Genomic DNA, 21,160 nt, shown 5'->3' on the forward strand with positions numbered 1-21,160 from the left:
GAGTGTTTTTCATGTAAGTTTCCCCCATCCCCCATTCCAAGGTAACATAAATGGGAAAAAAAGAAACCACCCAAAGAGGACACAGGACCCTACTGAAGATGCCGAAGTTGAAGATGCACCCAGGAAAAGACTCAGGACCGACAAGCATGGTCTTCGGAAGGTAATCATGCCCTGGGTCTGCCTCGGCTGGAGGAGTGTGTGCTGTGTGACTCTTGGAGGCTGTGTTTCTCTTACGGGATGCAGATGGGAGGTGGGAGGCCTTCCTCTGTGGACGGTGCTCAGCGGGTATTGTTTTCTAGGCAGTAGGGCTGGCTTCTCTCCTCAAATCCCTTTGAGAAGGCTGCTGAAGAGAGCAAGTTCTTTCTGCCAGGGACTTTAACACAAACTTCTGATACTTGGCTGTCAAAGAAAAACAAACACTTTGAATAATACTTGATGTTTAGATTTAATGGAATTGTATGTACTAAAGATTGCCCTTGTCTATAGGGGTAGTATTCAATGTGTAAATAATGCGTTGGCATGAAAACCTCAAAATCCATTAGAGATATGTTATACTTCAATAAAAGTTTTTCAAATCCATTAAGGGCATTGAAAATAGATTTTATGAATTCATTCAGTTTATTAGTAATTCACGTTATTGTTTACCTAATGGGACTACTAAGCAGGCTGTGTAGGCCTGTTTGATACAACCAAAAAGTGACTGCGTAGATATGACGGTGCAGCCCCAGGGCCGTCTAGCTCTAGCGTAGTCCACCCTACGTCAAGAGGCAAAGTTTGCCTGGTACCTGAAGGAGAGTGACTCTGGCTTATGGTGCTCATGCGTGCAGAGAGTGTGAGCCCTTTCCGAGTGTGCTTTATGGCCCAGTTCCGTTTATTCATGAACGGGGAGTTGAAACAGACTTTGTATCTTATGCTTGAGTTTATACAGAGGAGTCGTGTGTTTATGGTTTTGAGAAAAGCTTCATACTGTCTTCTAATCTAAATTAGGAAGTTCCTTTCTTTATTGTTTTATTTTGAAGAATGGAAAAATAAATTCCACGTATTGTGAAAGTGTAAATATGTGGCCACCACATCGTCTGTCTACTTAAAGGCCATTGTTGCAGTGCAGGGCAGTAGCAGGCCCTGCCCTATTTTTCTGGCCAAGAGAACATTCTTCCAGGGCACCTGTCAGGCGAAGTTATTAGTGATCAAGTATCCAGCCCCAAGATAAGTAAAATTGACCTAGCGTCACTGACATCTGTGTTACCTGGCAGCTCATGCTCCATGAGTATCCTCTCTGGCTGCCCATTATTAAAGCAACCCCGTGCTGGCAGTCAGGCTGATGTCGGCTGCCTTGAAATACTTGTACTTCATATTTACCTTAAAAAATGTGTAGCCCTGGACACTTGAAATATCAAAATTTACATTAAGTATCTAGGTAGAAACGTTTTATGAACTAAGAGCTCAGGAAGTAGCACATAACAAAGTTGTGGTGTCTCCCATAACAAAGTTGTGGTGTCTCCCTCTGGTTGAGTTTTTATGAACCTGAGTAGGCCGTATCCTGTACACTTCCTGATATGCGCTGAGCGCTTTGATGTGTCAGGTGCCGTACCCCGCACCGCACCCCTGTTACCTTGTCTGCAGTCTTGTGACTGCTTCCACTGGCCCCGGGCAGGCTGGGGAGTGGGGTTTGAGTGCAGGAACCGTCCCGGCCTCGGGACCAGAAAGGGGCAGGTGGCCGTGGGGCAGTGCTGCTTCAGGGCTATCAAGAGGGGTTATTTTCAACTCCTTCAGATTCTGAGCATTGGATCAAATGTTCCTGATCCCTTCATGTGTGTGGTTTTCCTCAGTTGGGGAATGTGCTTTATTGATGATCTTTGTGAGGTTTGTTCGGACCTTGTCTCCGAATTGGAAATCCTCAGTGTAAGGAGTTAGAGCAGTGCTGTTGGCACTGACTTGAGGCCCCACTTCAGGTTGATTGGGCAACCTCTGGAGCAGAAGGGTTGGTTTCTACTTCACACTCTGCTTGAATTCAGAGGGAAATGTGAGTAGCATATTGAATGCAGCTCACGTGAAGAGTCTCAGCAGCCTGGACTTGTGAAGTTGTTTGGCATGGTCCCACCAGCTCCCCTGTCCCAGCAGATGGTGGGACAGGTGCAGGGGAGAGCCTCCCAGTGGTGGAAGAGGCGTGAGGCTGGGTCCCTGCTCGTGGAGCCTGTGGCGCATGCTGCCAAAGGAGGATGTTTCTGTTGCACGACGTTTCAGCAACCTGTGTTCGCTCACATTAGATTTTTTCCCCTTCCTTTTCTTCTCCTTTTTCTTTTTATTTAATAACAGAGAGAGACGATCAATGACAAGACAGCCCGAACAAGCTCTTGCAAGGCCATCGAGGCAGCCTCCTCGCTGAAGAGCCAGGCAGGTAATGTGGTTAGCACTTCTTCCTTGTCGTTCTTGCAGGCGCCGGGGCTCGGCCGGAGGTGAACAGGAAGCCGGGCCAGGGAAGGGCATAGGGCACCCTCCGAGGGGTCTGACGGCTAATAAGGGGAAAGGGAGGTTCTTGGGCAACTGAATGTGTAAGTGGTCGCAGCGCTCCAGCTACGTTTTATTGAAGTTATTTTTCTACTGGTTTCTACTAGGCTTTATTGTCAGTTTAAAATTACACTAAAGAAGTTATTTAAACCAGGAATATCCAGGTTTTTTACTTGAAGGTGCCAGTTGCTATAAATTCCACCACTTTTGAGTATCTGATCGTCTGTGTATATTTACTAAAAGTAAAAGTAATGACTAGTTATTTCTGTTTCACATGTTGATGAAACTAACGTCAAATGTTCGTGAAAAATAACTCAAAGCAGTGAAAGGGGAAGCAGGCTCCCTTTCCCTTCTCATTGTCTTTTTGAAGTGTGTGTCTGACAGTTTATTACAGAGAGCTTACCATCTCCAACTCTTTTGTTTTTTTTTAAGAGAGAGGGTGGGGGAGGGGAAGAGGGTGAGGGAGAGAGTGAGAACCTCAAGCAGACCCCACCTCCACCCCTGCTGAGCAAGGAGCCCAACACAGGGCTCCATCTCATGACCCTGAGATCATGACCTGAGCTGAAATCACGAGTTAGACACTTAACTGACTGAGCCCCCCAGGCGTCCTCCCACTCTTCTTACATCTCAGGTTGAAATCCTAGATGTTCAGGATGATTGGTAGTTATCTAGCTAAATTCAAGGAAGCTCATGAAACGAGGTCCCCTACTCTTCCACCATCTTGCCTCCCTCCTATCACCAACTCTTAATTAGAAAGGAAAACAACATTCAGGGGAGAAAGGAGTAAGTGAGAGTTGGAAATGGGTTTGTTTTCCTTATTTTGCGAGGGGTGCTATGCTGGTTTTAAAAAATCGGTCAAATAGACTATGAAAAGAAAGACACTTGTGAGCAGTTTGAACATTGAGTGGATATTTGATGATATGAAGGGATTGTTACTTTTAAGAATGGTATAGTGGTCTTGGGGTTATATTTAAAATTTTATGTTTCAGAGACATGTAGTGAACTTTTTACGGGTGAAATGATGTTTGGAATTTGCTCCAGAAGAATGTGGCAGGGGATGTGAAGCTAGGTGTGGATGGAGCTGTGTTGGCCCCAGGTTGATGGATTTGGGGGCTGGCCAGGCAGGGGGACATTAGAGTTCACTGGAAAATTTGCCTTTGTTTCCATTCAGATTTTTTCACAGTAAAAAGTTAAGCCTTTACTATGACAAAGGAGCCCAGAAATGTATCTTTAGAACTTCATTATTACAGGGGTAATTTTGAAACAGTTAAGATAATTGAGGTGTAAGATTTCAAACTTTACTTTATGAACCAAAATTGTTTTACAGCAACGAAACACCTGTCAGATGCATGCAAACCGCTGAAGAAGAGAAATCGGGCGTCCGCAGCAGCGCCTTCCACTCCTTTTAGCAAAAGTTCGTCTCCTTCTGCATCCTTAACTGAGAATGAGGTAAAATACTAATGATAGTGATGACCATGCTGTTCGTATGAAGGCCATTTAGTTGCCCAAGTTGAAGTGTGAGCAAAGTCAGACTTAACAAGCATAACACTGGTGTCCTCTCCACAAATGTAGGTGAGTTTCAGATTCTTTAAACTATGTATAAGTCATGGAATGGAAAAAAAAAAAGTCACTCTTTTAGTCTATTTGAGCACCACAGGTATACACACATGCACACAGTGTATGTATAAATGTACGTGCATATACTTTAGTCTGGATGTAGTTTAATTGTTCTTGAAATCTGTCTTTAAAATGTTGTGTTCTATATAGCCCTCACATTGTAATTAATTTTCCGCATCCCAGCAAGTCTGCTCTGGTCCTAACATGACACTGTCACTCGAGCTGACTCTAGTCATTGTGCACTCACCCCAGGTGGGATAGAGGGTGGCTTACCTGCTTTGTCGGATTCCAGCGGTCTTTAGACCTAGGTTTACAGAGGAATGTCTTCATGCATTCCATGGTTTTAGTTCTTTAAATCCTGGCATATTCTTAGATACTTGAGTGTGGAGGGGAGTCAGAACCACCATGGTAATACATCTCTATTTTCCGGATTTGCAGAATATGCAATAGTGGAATAATAGCTACTTGAGGCTATTACCCTCATTGTATCATGACATCTGGACTTCATCACCAAATATAAAGTCTTTGCTGTTCTAAAAACAAAACAAAAAAATAGCCTCAGAATGCAAGTATGACACTTTTTTGTCCAGAGGGAGTTTTGGATTCCCAATTTTAGTGACTACCCAAGGAGTTTATATTCAAGTTTTAATTCCTTACTAGTTCGTGCCCTGTGATCCTCTTTTTCTCATTTTAGACATGAGTCCTGTTTTTGAGTATTTATGAGGAGATGCTAACCTTGGGCTTTTTTTGAACTAGGCAGTAAGGCAGGGAGTGGATAGACCCTTCACCCTGTTAAGAAGGTGGCACTTCTGACCTGGTCTCTGCCACAGTCACTGGTGGGGCCTGGCCGTTCTCCTACTGTCTCTCAGCCTCGGCTGCTTCCTCGCCTTAGATGAGGGGCAGGCCTTCCCGCATGAGCTATCTTCAGGGACCTGGGCCATCTGAGGGGTTCAAGCACAGAGAGCTGCTCTGAGTGGGGTCTTTGGGGATTCATGCCAGTAGTGATGGGAAGCTGCTCATGTGTGTGGGAACTGAGGCTTTCTCATAGTTTGGTATGTGTGGGTGACGAAACATTTCTTATGTTTGGGCACATTCGAGAAAATGCAGTATGAATTCTTCACTGAACTTCCCAGGGGCTTATTGAAACTTGGAAAAGACATTCTATACAAATATTTTTCCTTTTTCCTTTTTTCTTGTCTGAATTTTGATTAGTATCCTGAAAAATGAGGATTCTAATTCTAAAGAAGAATACTAAACAAGTTTCAGGTCCATAAACCCTTTTGCGTAAAGTTGGCTTTTTTATTTAAAAAGATTTTTAATGAGTTTTTCTCTCATTGCACTTTGATCCACTATCTGGTTGAGTTTTTATGTACTCTGTTGTCAGATACAGTTGCAAGAAAAACTCTGAGGCTGAAAACAAATCTTTTCTGTCATTTCTGGTCAGAAGCTGTGCCAGCCAAAGGCTTGGATTCAGGGCAGCACAGCCCAGGGCGGGCACAGCCAGGGTGGGGTTAGAGCTGGTGGGTCAGGGTTGGTGGTCTGAAGGTCACTGGGACCAGGGTGAGTGTGATCTTCCTGGGTTAGACATTTGTTCTGAACTTGAGAAGACTTCGATGAAGGATTTTATAATCATTAGACTTCATTGATTTTTAATTCTTTAGAACTTCAGAAGTGAATAGTTTATTAAATATGTTTATATTTTATGTTAAATACGTTAAAATCATACACTGTCCTTCATTTTGAAAGTGATACATAGATCCCATAGTATGTATTCTGTTGCTTATATAAAAACGTTTAAATTACTAGGCCTTTTCCATCAGGCCACTTCTGTGTGGCTTATATAAATCTTTCATTAGCGTTCATTTTTATAGAATTATATTCATTAAAACCACTTTAGGTGAACGAAAAGCCTTGTCTATTATGTGTTAACACTACTGAACTGCAGTATGCGTTTACAACGTGCAACATGCCGAATGCCTTTTAGCATGGGAGGCAAAGTGTAGTGTTACAAAACAGCGTCCTGTAAACCACTGGTCCCGTTCTGGTGGGAGCTAGGCGACCATGGGAGCTGCTATTTGGGGTTCAGACTGGCCCCTTATTCAGGTCACATGCCCACTGCATGTTTGTCCTGCTTTTATCAAACCCTTGATTGAAATAAGGGGTTTTCACAGAGTTGGTATTTCAAGACATTTTAGGTCACTTGTGGTTTAAATTCTTCTCAAAAAAGGTATATGTGAGAAAATTGATATTGGAATAATTATTACATAATACTACATTACCCTAATGAAGAGAATAGATTAAAATTACACACTTGCATGATGAAGGCCTCTGAAGGAATTTATGTGATTTAAGTGTTTTGTAACTTCATTTCTTATTCCCTTAGTAGAGCAAATTCTTATTTTTTTCGCCTTCACTGGTAACAGCTTTTATGGGAGCCCACATCAGCCAAGTTGGATTTGAACTCGCTGCCCTGTACTGCACTTAAAATGATGTAATATTCCAGGATGTCTGCTGCAGGTGGCGTATCATCGTACACACTAAGGGACATTCCTATCACAATCATTTTATGGAAGATGTGTGATAATCTGTTTTTACTGGTATTACTAACACATACAATGAAGAAAACAGATAACAAATTTTAAGACCAAGGTAAGATACCTAATCAAGGCCATTTACCTGATCACATTCATCTCATAATAGAAACACACTCATATTGCAATGATCCATGTAGATTTCACATTGAAGGGATGCCCTTCACCCGGGGCTGCCCTGGGCCTGCGACAAGGACTCCGCGCCGAAGGGGCTGGTCTTGCTAGAGGCCGCACTTGTCTCCTAGTTCATGACTTGCTAAGTTTTTATTGAAAAAATGCTGGCATCTGCACCTTCAGAAACAGAACAAGCAGCACACACTCAAAGGAGTCCTCGTCAGCTAATTCCCATTGCCAATGGAATGTACTCAGTACTGTACATATTAAACTAATTTCCAACATAAAAGGCAGGAGGAGTTTTGATTCTGTCTTATTTTTACTAAGCAATTTTACTATGACACTAGATACAGCAAATTTGTAGGAAAAATATCATTTACAGTCTCATTATAAGCCATTTAACTCTACTCTTTTGATTCAGTGACTGGTATCTTGGGTACCATATACCACGATCAGGTTATTTACAACAACCACTTCATCAGTTGCTTTTGTAGGACATCAGCCATCACATTAAATGTCTTAAGTCTTGGGTGACCACCTGATGTCCTGTCCCTGGGTGTCCGCATGTTTGCATGGTGAGGCACAGGCCTCGCTTGCCCTTCAGCTCATGGAGGCAGAAGGAGTGCTATTCACGTTACCGTGTGAACAGCACTGGTTCATTCCCAGCAGCCTCTTCAGATGTGTTCTACCTTTAATGAAAGTTTCTGACTAATACCTGTGTTCTAATCCGTTAAGTAATGTAACGCATGCTAAACACTTAGGGTGCCTGGCGCCCTGCAAGGACTCAGTGGTTCGCTGTTGTGACAATAATGGTTATAACAATAAAAATAATAAAATCACCATCATTCCATTTTTATCCAAAAGTATAAATTTTGCTTTGGCATGAGAAGCGATCCTCTCGACTGCATTATGCACGTGGGGGTAAAATAAACCTGGAAGTGGCAGACACTGGGTTGGTTTGAGTAGCACTTGAGGATACTAGCCTGTGGCTTGGGGCTAGTTGGGTGGCTCTGCTCAGAGCTGGTGGGATACATGGCCTCCAAGGTGACCCAAGTCATGCTCTTCCTAAAGGACATGAAAAAGCTCAGGAGTAAATGTAGGGTTCAACAGAAAACTAATTATTAAATTTAAAAATGTGAAAAAAGTTCATGTAAAAGTGGTCCAGTTCAAGAAATGATCACCCCAAGTAAAGACTAGCCTGAAAGGCTTTTGACAAGAATTCATTTGAAATTATAGCATGATGAATTTTGAATGGGCAGCCAGCCAGCTACCAACATGTGCATTAGAAGTCAGCCAGAGAGTGGGTGCTTTCCTCCTTAGGAAGAACCATCAAAATGGCTGAATGGTGTATCCACTAAGCAGCATAAAATTAGCATCAGCTGAGTCCATAGGAGGGGGTGCATGGGGTGGGGACAAGGATGGGGGAAGTATGCAGTGTATGTCAACTGGGGAAGGCGTCATCCCCTGCTGGGGATATTGGGAAGGTGGCCAGGTGCAGGCAGTGAGAGGGACAGTCCCACATGTGGCAGAATTGTCCTGCTCCAAATGCCAGCAGTGGTCTTGCTGAGGAGTGCTGGTGGATGAGCAGAGCTCCCGAGAGGGCCCACCCATGGCTTCCTGAAGGTGAGTGGAAAGGGCTCCTTTTTGAAAGAGCTTAGTGGCGAGTACGTTTGTCTGCCAAGAGCACAAAAATTCATTATGCTATTAATTTAACATGAATTCCCTCATTTCCTGGAGACATCAGAATAACACTGATATATTCTAGTCTTGTCATTTGAACTGCCTGTTGTTGAGATGACTTTTGCTTATACTGACATAGAACCACTGTAACGGTCCCATTTACCTGCTTCAAACCATTTGCCATACACCGCATTTGTGCCTGGTGAGGGGAGGTATGAGAAGGAACTCTCTAGTATAAAATGGGAGGCATTCACAAGAGGTAAAAACTTGTCTGAATATACAACAGTTTAGATTGTAGCTGTTCTAAAACTGAAAATTCCCGACTGTGATACGGTGGCACGTTAAGTAAGTGCACCTGTTGGCAGTTGGGGTCCTGTGCTGTTTACTCACCTGCTGTGGGCTTCTTTCTCCCCTGTGGGGCCTTTCTTTAGAGTTAATAGAGAAGTTAAATGTCTGTCTCTGATGGTGATGAATTTAGGTGTACTAGCACCTCAGTACTCTCTTTATACAACGTATCTGTTCTGTCTCTGTCTCCCAACTGAAAATAACCCATGTTTTTTAGAGGGTGCCCCTAAAAGCCACCAAGAAATCTAGGCCGAATCTCACGGCACGGAAGCGCAGTTTCATGAGTGTAAGGCCAAGGGTGGCTCCGCACTGTGCGCGGAGGAGTCTTGTCTGTGTCCCTTCCTCCAACAAGGGCTATCCTGCCTCGTAGGTGCTCTTTGAGGTTCCCCAGCTTTAGGTGGGTCTGAGTCCAAAGCTTTCTCTGGAAGCACATGCAGAAGCACGGAAAGCTTTAAGAAGGGAAGCGTTCAGGGCTTGGGGAACGGGATAAGGGGAGGTGGCCGTTTCAGGAGGTTTCTTTTATTGGGGATGCGCCAGAGGAGAGGCTGCAGGAGACTGTGGAGCCTGAACCGTTAGTGACGAGGTCAGTGTTCTGAGGGCTCTCTTTGGCCCTGAGCTGCTTCCCCGAGATTTGAGACCGGGGATGCGTGAGGAGAATTGAAGGCAGAGCGGAGCCAGCGTTTGCCCAGGGGTGGTGACTCCAGTACCACCGAGGGTCTGTCTTAGCAGTGTCCCCCAGAAAAGAATAAAACTAAGATTGTGAGTTAGCATCATTTAGTTCCCAAAACAGAAGATGCACCCATGTCTGGGTGTAAAATTAAAATGATGAAGAAAAGCCCTTAAAGAGGGTCCTTGGCCAAAGCCTGGCGTGAGTGGCCGTGGGGCCTGTGGCAGACAGCGAGCTGTGGTTCTGTGCATTGTTTCAGTCATAGTGCAGGTGTGTTTACGTCACATCCTCCATTCATTTGGTCCAGTCCAGCGGAAAGGGGGAGGCTTGGCGAGGGGTTCCTTGGTGACTTAGCGGCCCCCTTCTATGGCCAAGCTGGCAAGAAGGCTGGGCTCCTGTCTCGAAAGGGCAGACACCTGTACTTTGGCAGGTAGACTGGATTCCTTTCTCCCTTGATTTTTGACCTAACGCTTCTCAATCACGTCTAGCCCTTTAGGTTATTAACTCATTTTTAAGGTGGTTCTGGTCCAGGTGGACTTTCGCATGTGACCTGGAGAGGGCTCTTTCTACTCCGTGCCAGGCTGTAGCATTGCGGGCTCTTTACAGTCAGTAGTATTCTCTCCGGTTTTGAAAATCTCTAAACAGAGAAAGTGATTGCTGAGGCCTGCTGTTTATCTTTCAGAATATGAATCTGAGTGAGACTCTTTTGCTAAAAGAATTGAACCTGGTTAGAAAAGATTTCACAAAATGCTCCCCAATCTGTTATTGGCTTCTTATTGGCTCTTAAAGGTTCTTTTTCCCTTTTTCCTCTTCTTTTTCTTTTTTTTAAAGAAATCTACTGACTGCTATATATTTTAGGGTTTTTGGTCAGTGACCTTGATTTTGATCCCTTTAAATAGTATTTTTGCTGTTTTACCTAGAATATTAGAAATTATCACTAATTTACTTGCCATTGATGGAAAATCAACCATCCTTAGCAGGTAGAAGATGGTATGTTGTCATATTCATCATTCTCCTTGTATTGCCTGGGGGAAGGGCATGCTCCCTTCCAGGCATTTTCGCCAGCGAGGGCGAGGGCGGGTGTCCCTCTGTGCCCGTTTAAGAACCGGACAGGTCTTGTCGTCGTGTTAGAGACCTTTGTGACTAGCAGGTTACATATTAGATCCACTGTATAACTTTTTCTGGCCTACATGTAGCTGTTGAGTTTTGGCATATAATTCTTTGGTGTAGATTCTAAAGCGTGCTTAACCGCTCAGGCATGTTGTGCCTTTAAGGAATGACTGAGGTGGGGGTGGGGTGGCCCAGCCCAGCAGGGAGGGTGGGGTTTGCTCTGGGGCACGAGCTTCATTCCTGTTTTCAAGTTGCCACAGGGCCAACCCAGGCCCCTCCCCAGCCCACTGTGTACTGGACGGCCACTGCTGAGGGACTTGGTGGGGCTAAGTTGGGTTGATAGGACATTTTAGAGACTCATTTTACCTGTGATCAGGGCCAGCCTGGAGTTTGGAGCAGCAGCCGCATGGCCTGATGCTGCGGCCGTGGCCAACCGCTTGGCTCTCCCTGGCACCTCTGGGGCTGTCGGAGGACACAGAAGCACCCAGGTTAGAAGGTGAAGCACAGAGACGGTGTGTGAGCTGGAGATCTGTGTGTTCAATGACTCAGACCTAGCCCTAGAATTTAGGGGCAGCTAGGATGGTTCTAGTCGATGTCATCTAGAAGGGTCGCTTTAATAAAAGTTATTCTGAACTGTAGTATTTTAGGTGATGAATGACTGATTTTAAAATTATTTTAATTCCACTCTTAATATTTCACTGTGATGTTAACTCGGGAGGACCTGTCTGGGATTAGTCTTTGGTTTTAAGCTCATTGAATCTGCTGAGCACAGCGTATTTATCATGTGTAAATCCAAGATACTGTGTGAAAGTGCTTACAGTTACTTCTTCCTTTACAAAAGCGTGACTTAAACATGAAAATAATGTTGGTTTATAGAAATATTTATTGTTCAAGGTCTGTAATTGTACTTCAAAAATGATGTGGTATTCAACTTGTGAAGGGATTTGTTTTGTCAAAAAATTTTACAATCACTGTGTATACCACCGTCCGAGGCGTAGGGGCCCTTTCCCATCACAGCAGAGAGAACTGGGATCCTCATAAGTCACCCTAAATGGCTACATTGTTTCTAGAAGTTGGTTCAAATGTGTTCACTAGGTTACCTTATGTTCATTAATATCTTCTTGAAAAATTCCTGTGATACATGTTAAGGAGACAGCATTCCCTGCCCATAAAGTAATGTATTTCTAAGGCAAATAGGCAATTGGATACTATCACATACTGAGTGGGGAGTAGAGGAAGTATTTTCAGACTCAAGAAAACTTTGGAAAGTCAGGAACTAAGCTGCTTGGAGATCTGTGCTGCCAGCGTGGCTTTGGTGGATTCGGGAAGCGCCGGGAAAGCTCTTGACAGAGTCTGTGTCCGTTCAGTTCCTACATTGTTCTTTTTCCAAATGCATCCTACTGGATATGGAATAGACCATAGATGTCGTAGACTGAGATTTGGGACTGTGTTGGGACCATTCAGGTGAATGTGTCGCTTTCACAGACGGCATCTCCGAGTAAGTACCGTCACCTGGTGCACGTGGAGCCTGCAGCTGGAGTAAGGCGTGCTGTGTGGTGCCCTGCGTACTTTGCTCTTCTTGCGGGTGGTTTGCTGAGCACAGAGCCGTTGGACCCCTCCGACTGTGTGCTAGTTGTCTGTCGGTCGCTGGGAAGGGGTTTGGTGGGATGAAAGTCGCAATCTCCTGCAATCTGTGTCATGGACTGTAATATTGTAAGGTCTGTATTCTGTATGTGTATCTTAGACCCCAATCAGGAAACAAGCCTCATGTGTGTCTTTAACATTTATATTTCCATTCAAAATATGTATTCAGTGTTTATTTCCTCAAAACAGACTTTGTTAATTTAGGAAATATCTCCAAGTGGAAACGTGCTAACTTTTTCTGTAAATCTTAAATAAAAGGTGCTGTTCCTTTCTTTGACCCAGGACTGGTCTGTGTTTTCTGTCTTTCTCTCCATGCAGTTTTTCTTTTTTTTTTTTTTTCTTTTTTTCTTTTAAAGCTTTCAATTTGTCCCAACCACACTGAGGGAAGAACATGGGTTGGTGGGTAGGGCACCGGGGCTCTCTCCCCTGAGCCCATGTTGAAGGCTCTTTCTTTGGGCCTCGGTTCCTCCGTCAGACGGGTCAGCCTTGGGCTGCTCTTTGAGTGGGGCCGGGCCAGGAGGTGTGGCTGCTCTTCGTGATGCCCCCGGGGCCCCCCCCAGCGCCCAGCGGTGTCTTGCCTCAGAGCGCTCAGCGCCCCCATCCCCCGCCCGTCTGTGACTCCAGATCCGATGGACATGTTAAAAATCGGGGTTTGAATGCAGAATTTTTTCCAAGTTGCCTTCCTTCTGGATGTTAAATGTTAAAGAAGTAGGGGGTGAGCTGTTAGGGAGGGGCTCCCTCTGGCCAGCCTGGGAGGGGGGGATCCTTGCTGTGCGAGGACCCCTGTAACGTAGTGTACCTTCACACCGCTATTTCCATCTTCCTGGAAAAGGTGAGGAAATGAACTTAAGAGGCTGCTTTCTCCAAAGACTGTGTTGTTAAGGGATGTGTCAGGTGTAGAGCAGCAAGGCTGAAACAGTAGGCCCACGCACCTGTCAGCCTTGCTACAGACGCCAGTCTGAGCCAGCACGTCCCTCACACATCTGCCCACTCACACCAGGTCTAAGTCCGTGTTTATTGGGTGTTTTCCTTCTACTGCTGCTCCCTGTCACATAAGTGAGCTAACTCTAGAAAATGTTCATTGATAAGACTACAGAACTGGGTGGATTGGCTGGTGGGGTTTGTTCTGTTTTGTTTTGTTTCAGTGTGGCCCAACTTTAATTTCTAGCTTTGTGTTCATTGGCAAACAGCAGGCCTATAACATTATTACTTGTTGTGATTATCAAGGTGTGTAGGAAATGTAGTTTATACTTTTGTTGTGTTGAAAAATTCAGTTTTCAACATTCATTTATCTAACATTGAATGAACACTAAATGTGTTTTTAGGGTTTTTGTGGGGTTTTTTTTGTAATTTGAATTTGGTATATGAGAAAATTTTCTTACTAAAGATTTATTGATTTCTATGTAGAGATTTATTATTGCTGCTCAAACGAGGGCAAAATGTTGTGTGCCATGAAGAGGGAGAGGGTTGGCCTAGGCTGGGTGATTTCTGATGATGAAGGGGACGGATGAAATATAAGCGGGGGATGGTCCTTTGGTTTGCTCCAAGATTCCACTTTTTTCTCCCAGGCCTTTCTCTTAGACTCACCTGTTAACAAAGTCGGCAGGTTTTACCTTGCTTTTCCCCGTTTTTAACCCTCCGGGGAGAATAGGCAGTGGGAGGAAGGCAAGAACAGGATGGTCAGTTAGCTCCAGGTGTGATGCTTCTGGAGTGCTGACATTGGGTCAGCGCTCTGGTGCACAGACATGCTTCCAGAACACCCTGCAGGCTCCAGTACCGCGGCAGTGAGACAGCAAGACCACCATACAAAGGCTTACCCTTTGACGCTGCATTTTGGTCCTTTAAACAATTCATTAGGTATTAATCTGTTTCTCTTACTTTAAAATAGTTGAAACTTAGGAACTTGCATAAGAAAGGTCAAGATTCTCAGTCCCAAAGCCCACCTTAGGTCACCTACTGGAGCAAATTGGGTTTTCGTCAGAGATCCTTCCTCTGTCGGGAGAGATGTGAAATTTTGTGCCTCTTCTACAGAGATGTAACTAAATGCTGAGGAGGGTAAAATCCCTTTCTGAATTTCTGCCCAGTTCAGTTGCTAGGCTGTGCCATCACAAGACACAGCTGACACTGTATGCTTGCGACAAGTAGCTGGCAGATGGGGACAGGTGCTGAGAAGGCCTGTGTGTGAGGTGACACGGGTGGGCCGTGTGACACCGCCGTTCTCCGCGACTAGTGAACTGTCGTCCGCCTCCTTCATCTCCAGGTCTCAGACGGCCCAGGAGACGAGCCCTTGGAATCCCCCTATGAGAGCGCAGACGAAACTCAGACCGAAGTGTCCGTCTCATCGAAGAAGTCTGAGCGAGGAGTAACCGCCAAAAAGGAGTACGTGTGTCAGGTGAGGGGAAGGCGGTCATTTAATTTGTCCTTTGGCCCGGTCCCAGGCCACATCTTCACTCCTCCCTCAAACCCCACCCAGCATGGGGTTGCCAGCAGAATCCTGGACTAAGTGCCCCAGGGAGGGTCCTGCATCCACGTGCAGGCTTTGTCTTTTCTGTTACGGAGTTACAGCCGTCCTGTGTAACAGACGCACGTTTGTACGGCTTTTTGAAGCATAAAGTTGGGGGTGTCACTGCCAGCACCATGGCCAGGACCCGGTCAGTGTCTGTGGTGAGCTGGGGCAGGTCACTCACCCTCTCTGTGACCTGGCGTCCTGTGTGAGATGGAGGCTGCGGGGAGGCCCCCGGATGAGTATGATTTATGATGATGGAAATGTGTGTGAGTCTTCCTGATGTTCACATCTGATTCTCAACCTCTCGAGTGTATCCTGTAGGGTTTTGGTGCCGGGTGTGGCTTTATCGCTGTCCCCTTTCTGCCCCACAGCTGTGTGAGAAGACCGGCAGCCTCGTGCTCTGTGAAGGCCCCTGCTGCGGAGCCTTCCACCTCGCCTGCCTTGGGCTCTCCCGGAGGCCGGAAGGGAGGTTCACCTGCAGCGAATGTGCTTCAGGCAGGTTCTCTTGTAGCTTTGTAAACCGCACTTGCCACGACAGGCCATTCTGTGAGCCTTCCTCTGAGGCCCTGGGCTTTGGTCCACCTTCACAGGTGCGTGCTGACCTGTTTATTTGTGTCAGAGACCTGAGAGGCTGGCGGAGGACAGCTGCCTCCCTGCCAGTCTCTGTGCTGCACCCCCTACCCCCTTTCCGTGGGCTGGCCCGAGCCCTGCCCTGTCTGTGAGGTGGCTGGCATGGGGTGCCGTGGTGCCAGAGGGCCAGTGCTACCAGTGCAGGTAACCTAGTCAGTCACAGGACACGGGCTTCTTTAGACACAGCACGCACCTGAGCTTCGGTTTCAACAGAAAGAATAGCTCCGCGCTCTTGCCTGAGTGGCCATTGGGACTCAGCGGCACGGTCTGGGGGCTCTGGGAAGACGGGCCCTCCGATGCAGCCCCTCCTGTCCCTGGCCAGACCTGAGGGTCTCCTGGCTCTCGTGGGGGCATGTCCTAGGTTAGGAAGACACCTAGAGTCTTCCGGAGAGTTGTTCCAACCCCAAGCCAAGGCCTTGCGATGCAACAGTACGCTGCTTCTGCAGGCATCTGCCTGCCTGTGATTCTAAGTGATTCTTCCCTGTACTTGGTTAACTGCTCTCAGAAGGGACAGTGAAAGCCTTTCTTCAGAGGAGTGCCTCCTTTTAAGCTTCTGGCTAATTCGAGTGGGCGTCCCTACCTAGGCTGCCTCCTACTCAGACTTTCTTGTTCTCCAGGGGAAGCTGGAGCCCAGTTCGCAGCAAGGTAACCCTTGATGGCTGGACTTTTTTGAAGCATGTTGGGCTAGTCAGCAAGGTCAGAAATAGAGCCAGAGGCCTCAGCGACACCAGCTGCCTCTGACAGAGCTGCTGGAGCGCAGTGGCTTAGGAACGACAATTTAATTCTTGTTCTTTGCACCTCTTTCTCTGCCCCTTTCTTTAACCGTTTGTTAGGGATTCACTCATGTTTTGTGTGTAAGGAGAGCAAGACAGATGTGAAGCGCTGTGTCGTATCACAGTGTGGGAAGTTTTACCACGAAGCTTGCGTGAGGAAGTACCCTCTGACTGTGTTTGAGAGCCGAGGCTTCCGCTGCCCGCTCCACAGCTGCGTGAGCTGCCACGCTTCCAACCCTTCCAACCCAAGACCATCGAAAGGTACAGGTGCTCGCCTGGAGCTTTGCTGTGGGTTCAGTGCGCTCATGCGGGCACACGGAAGGGGCGGGCGTGGTGGCTGCGCGGTTGTCTTCCTATTACTGACTTGACACGCGCTGGGTTAGGGTTTTTCTTGAGAGAGGATCTCCTCGCCCTGTATTTTTCCTTCTTCTTGCCCTAAATGTCGTCTTAAAGACTCTTCATTTTAGGAGGAGGAAACCTTTGAACCATTTTGATAGATTCTGTTTGTTCTGGTTTTAGTGCTCTTTCACATATAAGAAAATTATTTTATTTTTAAAAAGATTTTATTTATTTATTTGAGAGAGAAAGAGAGAGAGCACAAACAAGGGGAGCGGCAGAGGGAGAAACAGGCTCCCTGCTGAGCAGGGAGCCTGATGAGGGGCTCGATCCCAGGACCCTGGGACCATGACCCGAGCCGAAAGCAGACGCTGAACCAACTGAACCACCCAGGCGCCCCCATCCTAGTTATTTTTTTTTCATCAAATACTTCAAGTTTATTTCAGCATTAATTTTCTTAATGTGTGGGGGCTTGGTCATTTCCAGTTGCCCTGTTCACTGTTGTGTCTTCAGTGCATGTCTCTGCCTTCAGGTAAAATGATGCGGTGCGTCCGCTGCCCCGTTGCCTATCACGGAGGGGATGCTTGTCTGGCAGCCGGCTGCTCAGTGATAGCTTCCAACAGTATCATCTGCACGGGCCATTTCACTGCTCGCAAGGGGAAGAGGCATCATGCTCACGTCAATGTGAGCTGGTGTTTTGTGTGCTCCAAAGGTGAGGGCCGTGCCGCCGGGGGCTGTTTGACAGTGTTAATTCTGTTGGGTCCGTGCGAGTGGTGAGAGAGTGCTGCTTCTCATGGCTTCTTAGCACATAGCTCCTGCAGGTAACCCCGGGGGCCGTGTGTGTGGGATCTTCAGTGCTCCTACAGCTTTGGGTGTTAACATTCATGATGTCCCCAAACTGTCATGTGCAGTCATACACCGTGATGTTTCTGAATTAACTGTGACCGGTGCATAGACTTAGGGGAAGTTATTCATGGTAGCAGTAAAATGTGCTTTAAAAAAAAAAAAGATTTATTTATTAGAGAAAGAGAGAGTGTATGCACACGCATGGGGTGGGGAGGGGCAGGGGGAGAGAGAATCTCAAGCAGACTCCCCCCCCAGAGCAGGGAGCCCAACATGGGGCTTGACTCCAGGACCCCAGGATCATGACCTGAGCCGAAACCCAGAGTCGGAGGCTTAACCTACTGAGCCAGCCAGGTGCCCCTAAAATGTGCTTTCGAGTTTGTAGCCAGCCGGCTGTTGTTAAGCTGATGTCTTAGCGCAAGGCATGGAGCAGCCGTAGACTGTGGGAGGTGGTCTGAGCCAACTCACCCTCCCGTGCAGGGGGAAGCCTCCTGTGCTGCGAGTCCTGCCCGGCCGCCTTCCACCCCGACTGCCTGAACATCGACATGCCCGACGGCAGCTGGTTCTGCAATGACTGCCGGGCCGGGAAGAAGCTGCATTTCCAGGACATCATCTGGGTGAAGCTCGGGAACTACAGGTGCGAGAAGTAGAGCCCCACGCTTGCCTGCCTCCTCGTTCACATGTGTTCTTTTCACTTTGCAGGACTGAAAGCACTGAATGATTGTCACTCTGTCTGAAGAGTCTGTGAATCCTCTTTTTAATATTTATAATAGATGGTGGCCGGCAGAAGTTTGCCATCCCAAAAATGTCCCCCCAAATATTCAGAAACTGAAGCACGAGATTGGAGAATTCCCTGTGTTTTTCTTTGGGTCTAAAGATTATTACTGGACGCATCAGGCGCGAGTGTTCCCGTACATGGAGGGGGACCGGGGCAGCCGCTACCAGGGGGTCAGAGGGATCGGAAGAGTCTTCAAAAACGGTACGGAGATTTCCAGATGCAGTGAAACCACACTCTGGGGTACCTTTTGCTAATCCTGATTTCTGCTATTGGAAAGTTTGATTTCTGTAGAAAATACTGGGCTAAGTGTTCTAGCTGTACTTTAAATTAGAAAAAACTAGGTTTGCAGACCCATCTGTTGAGGCACAGGGTAAAATATGCTGTTCGGTAACTTTTATTATAACATCTGTTTGTGATTAATTTCACTAAAGTGCATTGAGGCTACTGTTAAGTTAGTTTTAGTAATGATTTACAGAAATTTCTTATAGCTTGCCTTTGCGTAAGATGGAGATGTGGAGGAAACTTGGCTGCTGTCTAGACCAGGTGCCCCCCGAAGTGCCAGGTGTGGGCAGGTAGACAGGTGCCCGCTCTCTGATTCCACAGCCAAGGTGGGGGACAGAGAGGGACAAGAGCATGGTGTCGTTCAGGTGACAGATGGGATGGGAATGTGACCACTTGACTGGAGTGAGGGGGCAGGAGAGAGACTTGGGGTGTGTGCACAGTTAGCCCAGGGAAAGCAGGCTTGTCCTGGCTGATCGCACGTAGGAGTCTCGGTGGGCTGCCCTGGGCAGTGGGGCCATGTCCTCTCCTGTGGATCCTCACATACTGTGGGCACGCAGAGGTCTGCTGACAGAGGAGGCATTGGAAGAGTGTTAGTTGTTGCCATTAAACCAGAGAGATGTTGGATTGAGAGGCCACTCAGCATGGCCAGTGTTAGAGGCAGCTGGCGAGTGGTGAAGTCAGGGTCTCACCATCTCCTGACTTGGTGCTGGGGTCCTGCAGGTTGGGGTGGCCCCAGTGCACATGGTTGTCCTGTAGGCAGACCTTAGTGGTTAGTTTCCTCCGCTCTCCCTGAGCCTGGCGCTCACGCCTCAGAGCACGTGTGCTCCTTGAGAGGAGCAGAATTCCATTTTCACTTTCTGTCTTAGGACAGTGAGTTCCCAGGATCGATGCCCGTGTGGTGCATCGGGTCCCGGTGGAGGGTGGGGAGCCGTAGCAGTGTCCACGCGGAGAAGCCTGCCCTGGGGCCTGCCTTGTGGCCAGGTGGCGCACAGCAGAATCGCCCAGGGCTCTTGAGCCGGATGTGCTCTGAGCACCCTCCGCTCGACAGCACTTGCAGCTTTGGCAGTACCTGCCCTGTGCTGCCTGCAGTAGCCCGCAGTCCCGTGGACACTGGAGACTGTGCCGAGCAGGAAGGTGGAGGCCCGCGGTCAGCCGTCAAGATGCAGAGCTGGAAGGGCAGAGGGACGAATTTACTAAAACCTCTTAGTCACACTCACATCTCATTGACTTTTTAGCACTGCAGGAAGCTGAAGCTCGTTTTCGTGAAATCAAACTTCAGAGGGAAGCCAGAGAAACGCAGGAGAATGAGCGCAAGCCCCCGCCATACAAGCACATCAAGGTGACGTGCAAATGGTTCAGGTGTCGCTGAGGGGGCTGTGGGCGGTTCTCAGGCGTCCACTCAGCCCTCTGCCTGTGGCGGCTAAGAGGGTCACACGAGCAGGCGTCTGTGGCCCCGGCCCGGACAGCTGCCGGAGGAGCCATAGACAGAAAGCAGATGCTGTCGCTGCCGAGCGTGTGTCCTTCCACGGGAGCGTGACTGGGTGCAGGGCCGGGGAGGCGGGGGTCTCTGCATGTGCAGTTTCAGTTTTGCCTTTGCGTGAGGCTCAACCTGATCACCAGCGAGGGGCTGGAATAACAGTCCTGGCCAGGAACAGGAGGGACTGAGGGCCGGCCGACTGAGAGCATGCCGTCACCAGGGGCTAGGGACGAGCTCGGATGAGAGGTGGTTATTCCGGGCCAATGCTCAGCTGAGATGTGGCTCGGTCAGCTGGAGCCCCGGAGACAACATGACCTTCCCATCTCAGAGGGTGTGGACATCAAGGAAGGACGGTGGGGGTGCTCCTGAACATGGCCCGCCGTGTTGACTGCAGGGAGCCTGGGCGCTGGAAGAGATCAGGGGTGCTTCTCGCAGCTGCGGTGCTCGGCGAGCCAGTGCCACTGTATCCTGTTGCCCGGGGCCCGGTAGCATCTCAGCGCGTGTGTCAGCTGCCTGCTGGCTACTCAGGGGCTACAGTCCCTGTGTGTGGAAAGGAAGCATTCTCCGTAGTGAGCTGGGCTTAGTATTTTCTCTGGCGAATTAGCAGAAACAGAGCTACTAGGTCAAAGAGCTCGGGACTCCTAGATACTTTTTTTTAAAATTAATTAATTAGAGAGAGAGCAAGAACACACGTGCATGTGTGGGGGGCGGGGGAAGGGGAGACGGAGAAGGAGTATCTCATGCAGAGCCTGACACGGGGCTTGATCCCACAGTCCCCAAGACCGGGACCTGAGACAAAATCAAGAGTCGGGTGCTCAAGCGACCGAGCCACCCAGGCGCCCCGTGGGACTTTTAGATTCTGAGGGCGTGTTTTCAGCTTGCCGTTGGGTGTTGTACCGTCTGTCACCCCACAGCAGGGCAAAGGGTCTTCTATCACATTTCCCCTTGAATGGTTAGTTTCTGCTTTAGTTCCTCTTCACTTCTCTTGGTCGCTTTTTTGTTGGGTTGCTCTTGTTCCGTCATTACAAACTGCGATTTCACGAGGGCACAGACTGTGTACTTGTGCTCACCGCCACCCCCTGGTCCCCTGCCTGTGGGTCCTCGGGTCTGGGGTGACGGAAGGCCAGGCACCCTACATGTGCTCGGCGCTTGCTTGCGCTCCTGCCTTGCAGCAGCCTGGCTGGAGAAGTGTCTGCTCTCTTTTGTAGATGAGGAACGTGGACTAGTGGGGGTGGCATGAGGGCTGCGCTCCCAGGTCA

General features: G+C 47.8%; 1 protein-coding gene across 1 annotated transcript in view; it reads left to right on the top strand.

Moving 5' to 3' along the window:
- NSD2 (nuclear receptor binding SET domain protein 2) overlaps positions 1-21,160 on the top strand; it is an 87,916-nt gene that overhangs the window by 53,641 nt on the left and 13,115 nt on the right. The window contains 10 exon segments of the mRNA XM_048211867.2: positions 42-160; positions 2,317-2,398; positions 3,836-3,957; positions 14,537-14,668; positions 15,154-15,277; positions 16,246-16,446; positions 17,054-17,233; positions 17,845-18,001; positions 18,138-18,343; positions 19,660-19,763. Coding sequence (XP_048067824.1) covers positions 42-160; positions 2,317-2,398; positions 3,836-3,957; positions 14,537-14,668; positions 15,154-15,277; positions 16,246-16,446; positions 17,054-17,233; positions 17,845-18,001; positions 18,138-18,343; positions 19,660-19,763 — 1,427 coding nt within the window.

The sequence above is a fragment of the Ursus arctos genome, unplaced genomic scaffold, assembly GCF_023065955.2.
Source record: "Ursus arctos isolate Adak ecotype North America unplaced genomic scaffold, UrsArc2.0 scaffold_9, whole genome shotgun sequence".
Lineage (NCBI taxonomy): Eukaryota > Metazoa > Chordata > Mammalia > Carnivora > Ursidae > Ursus > Ursus arctos.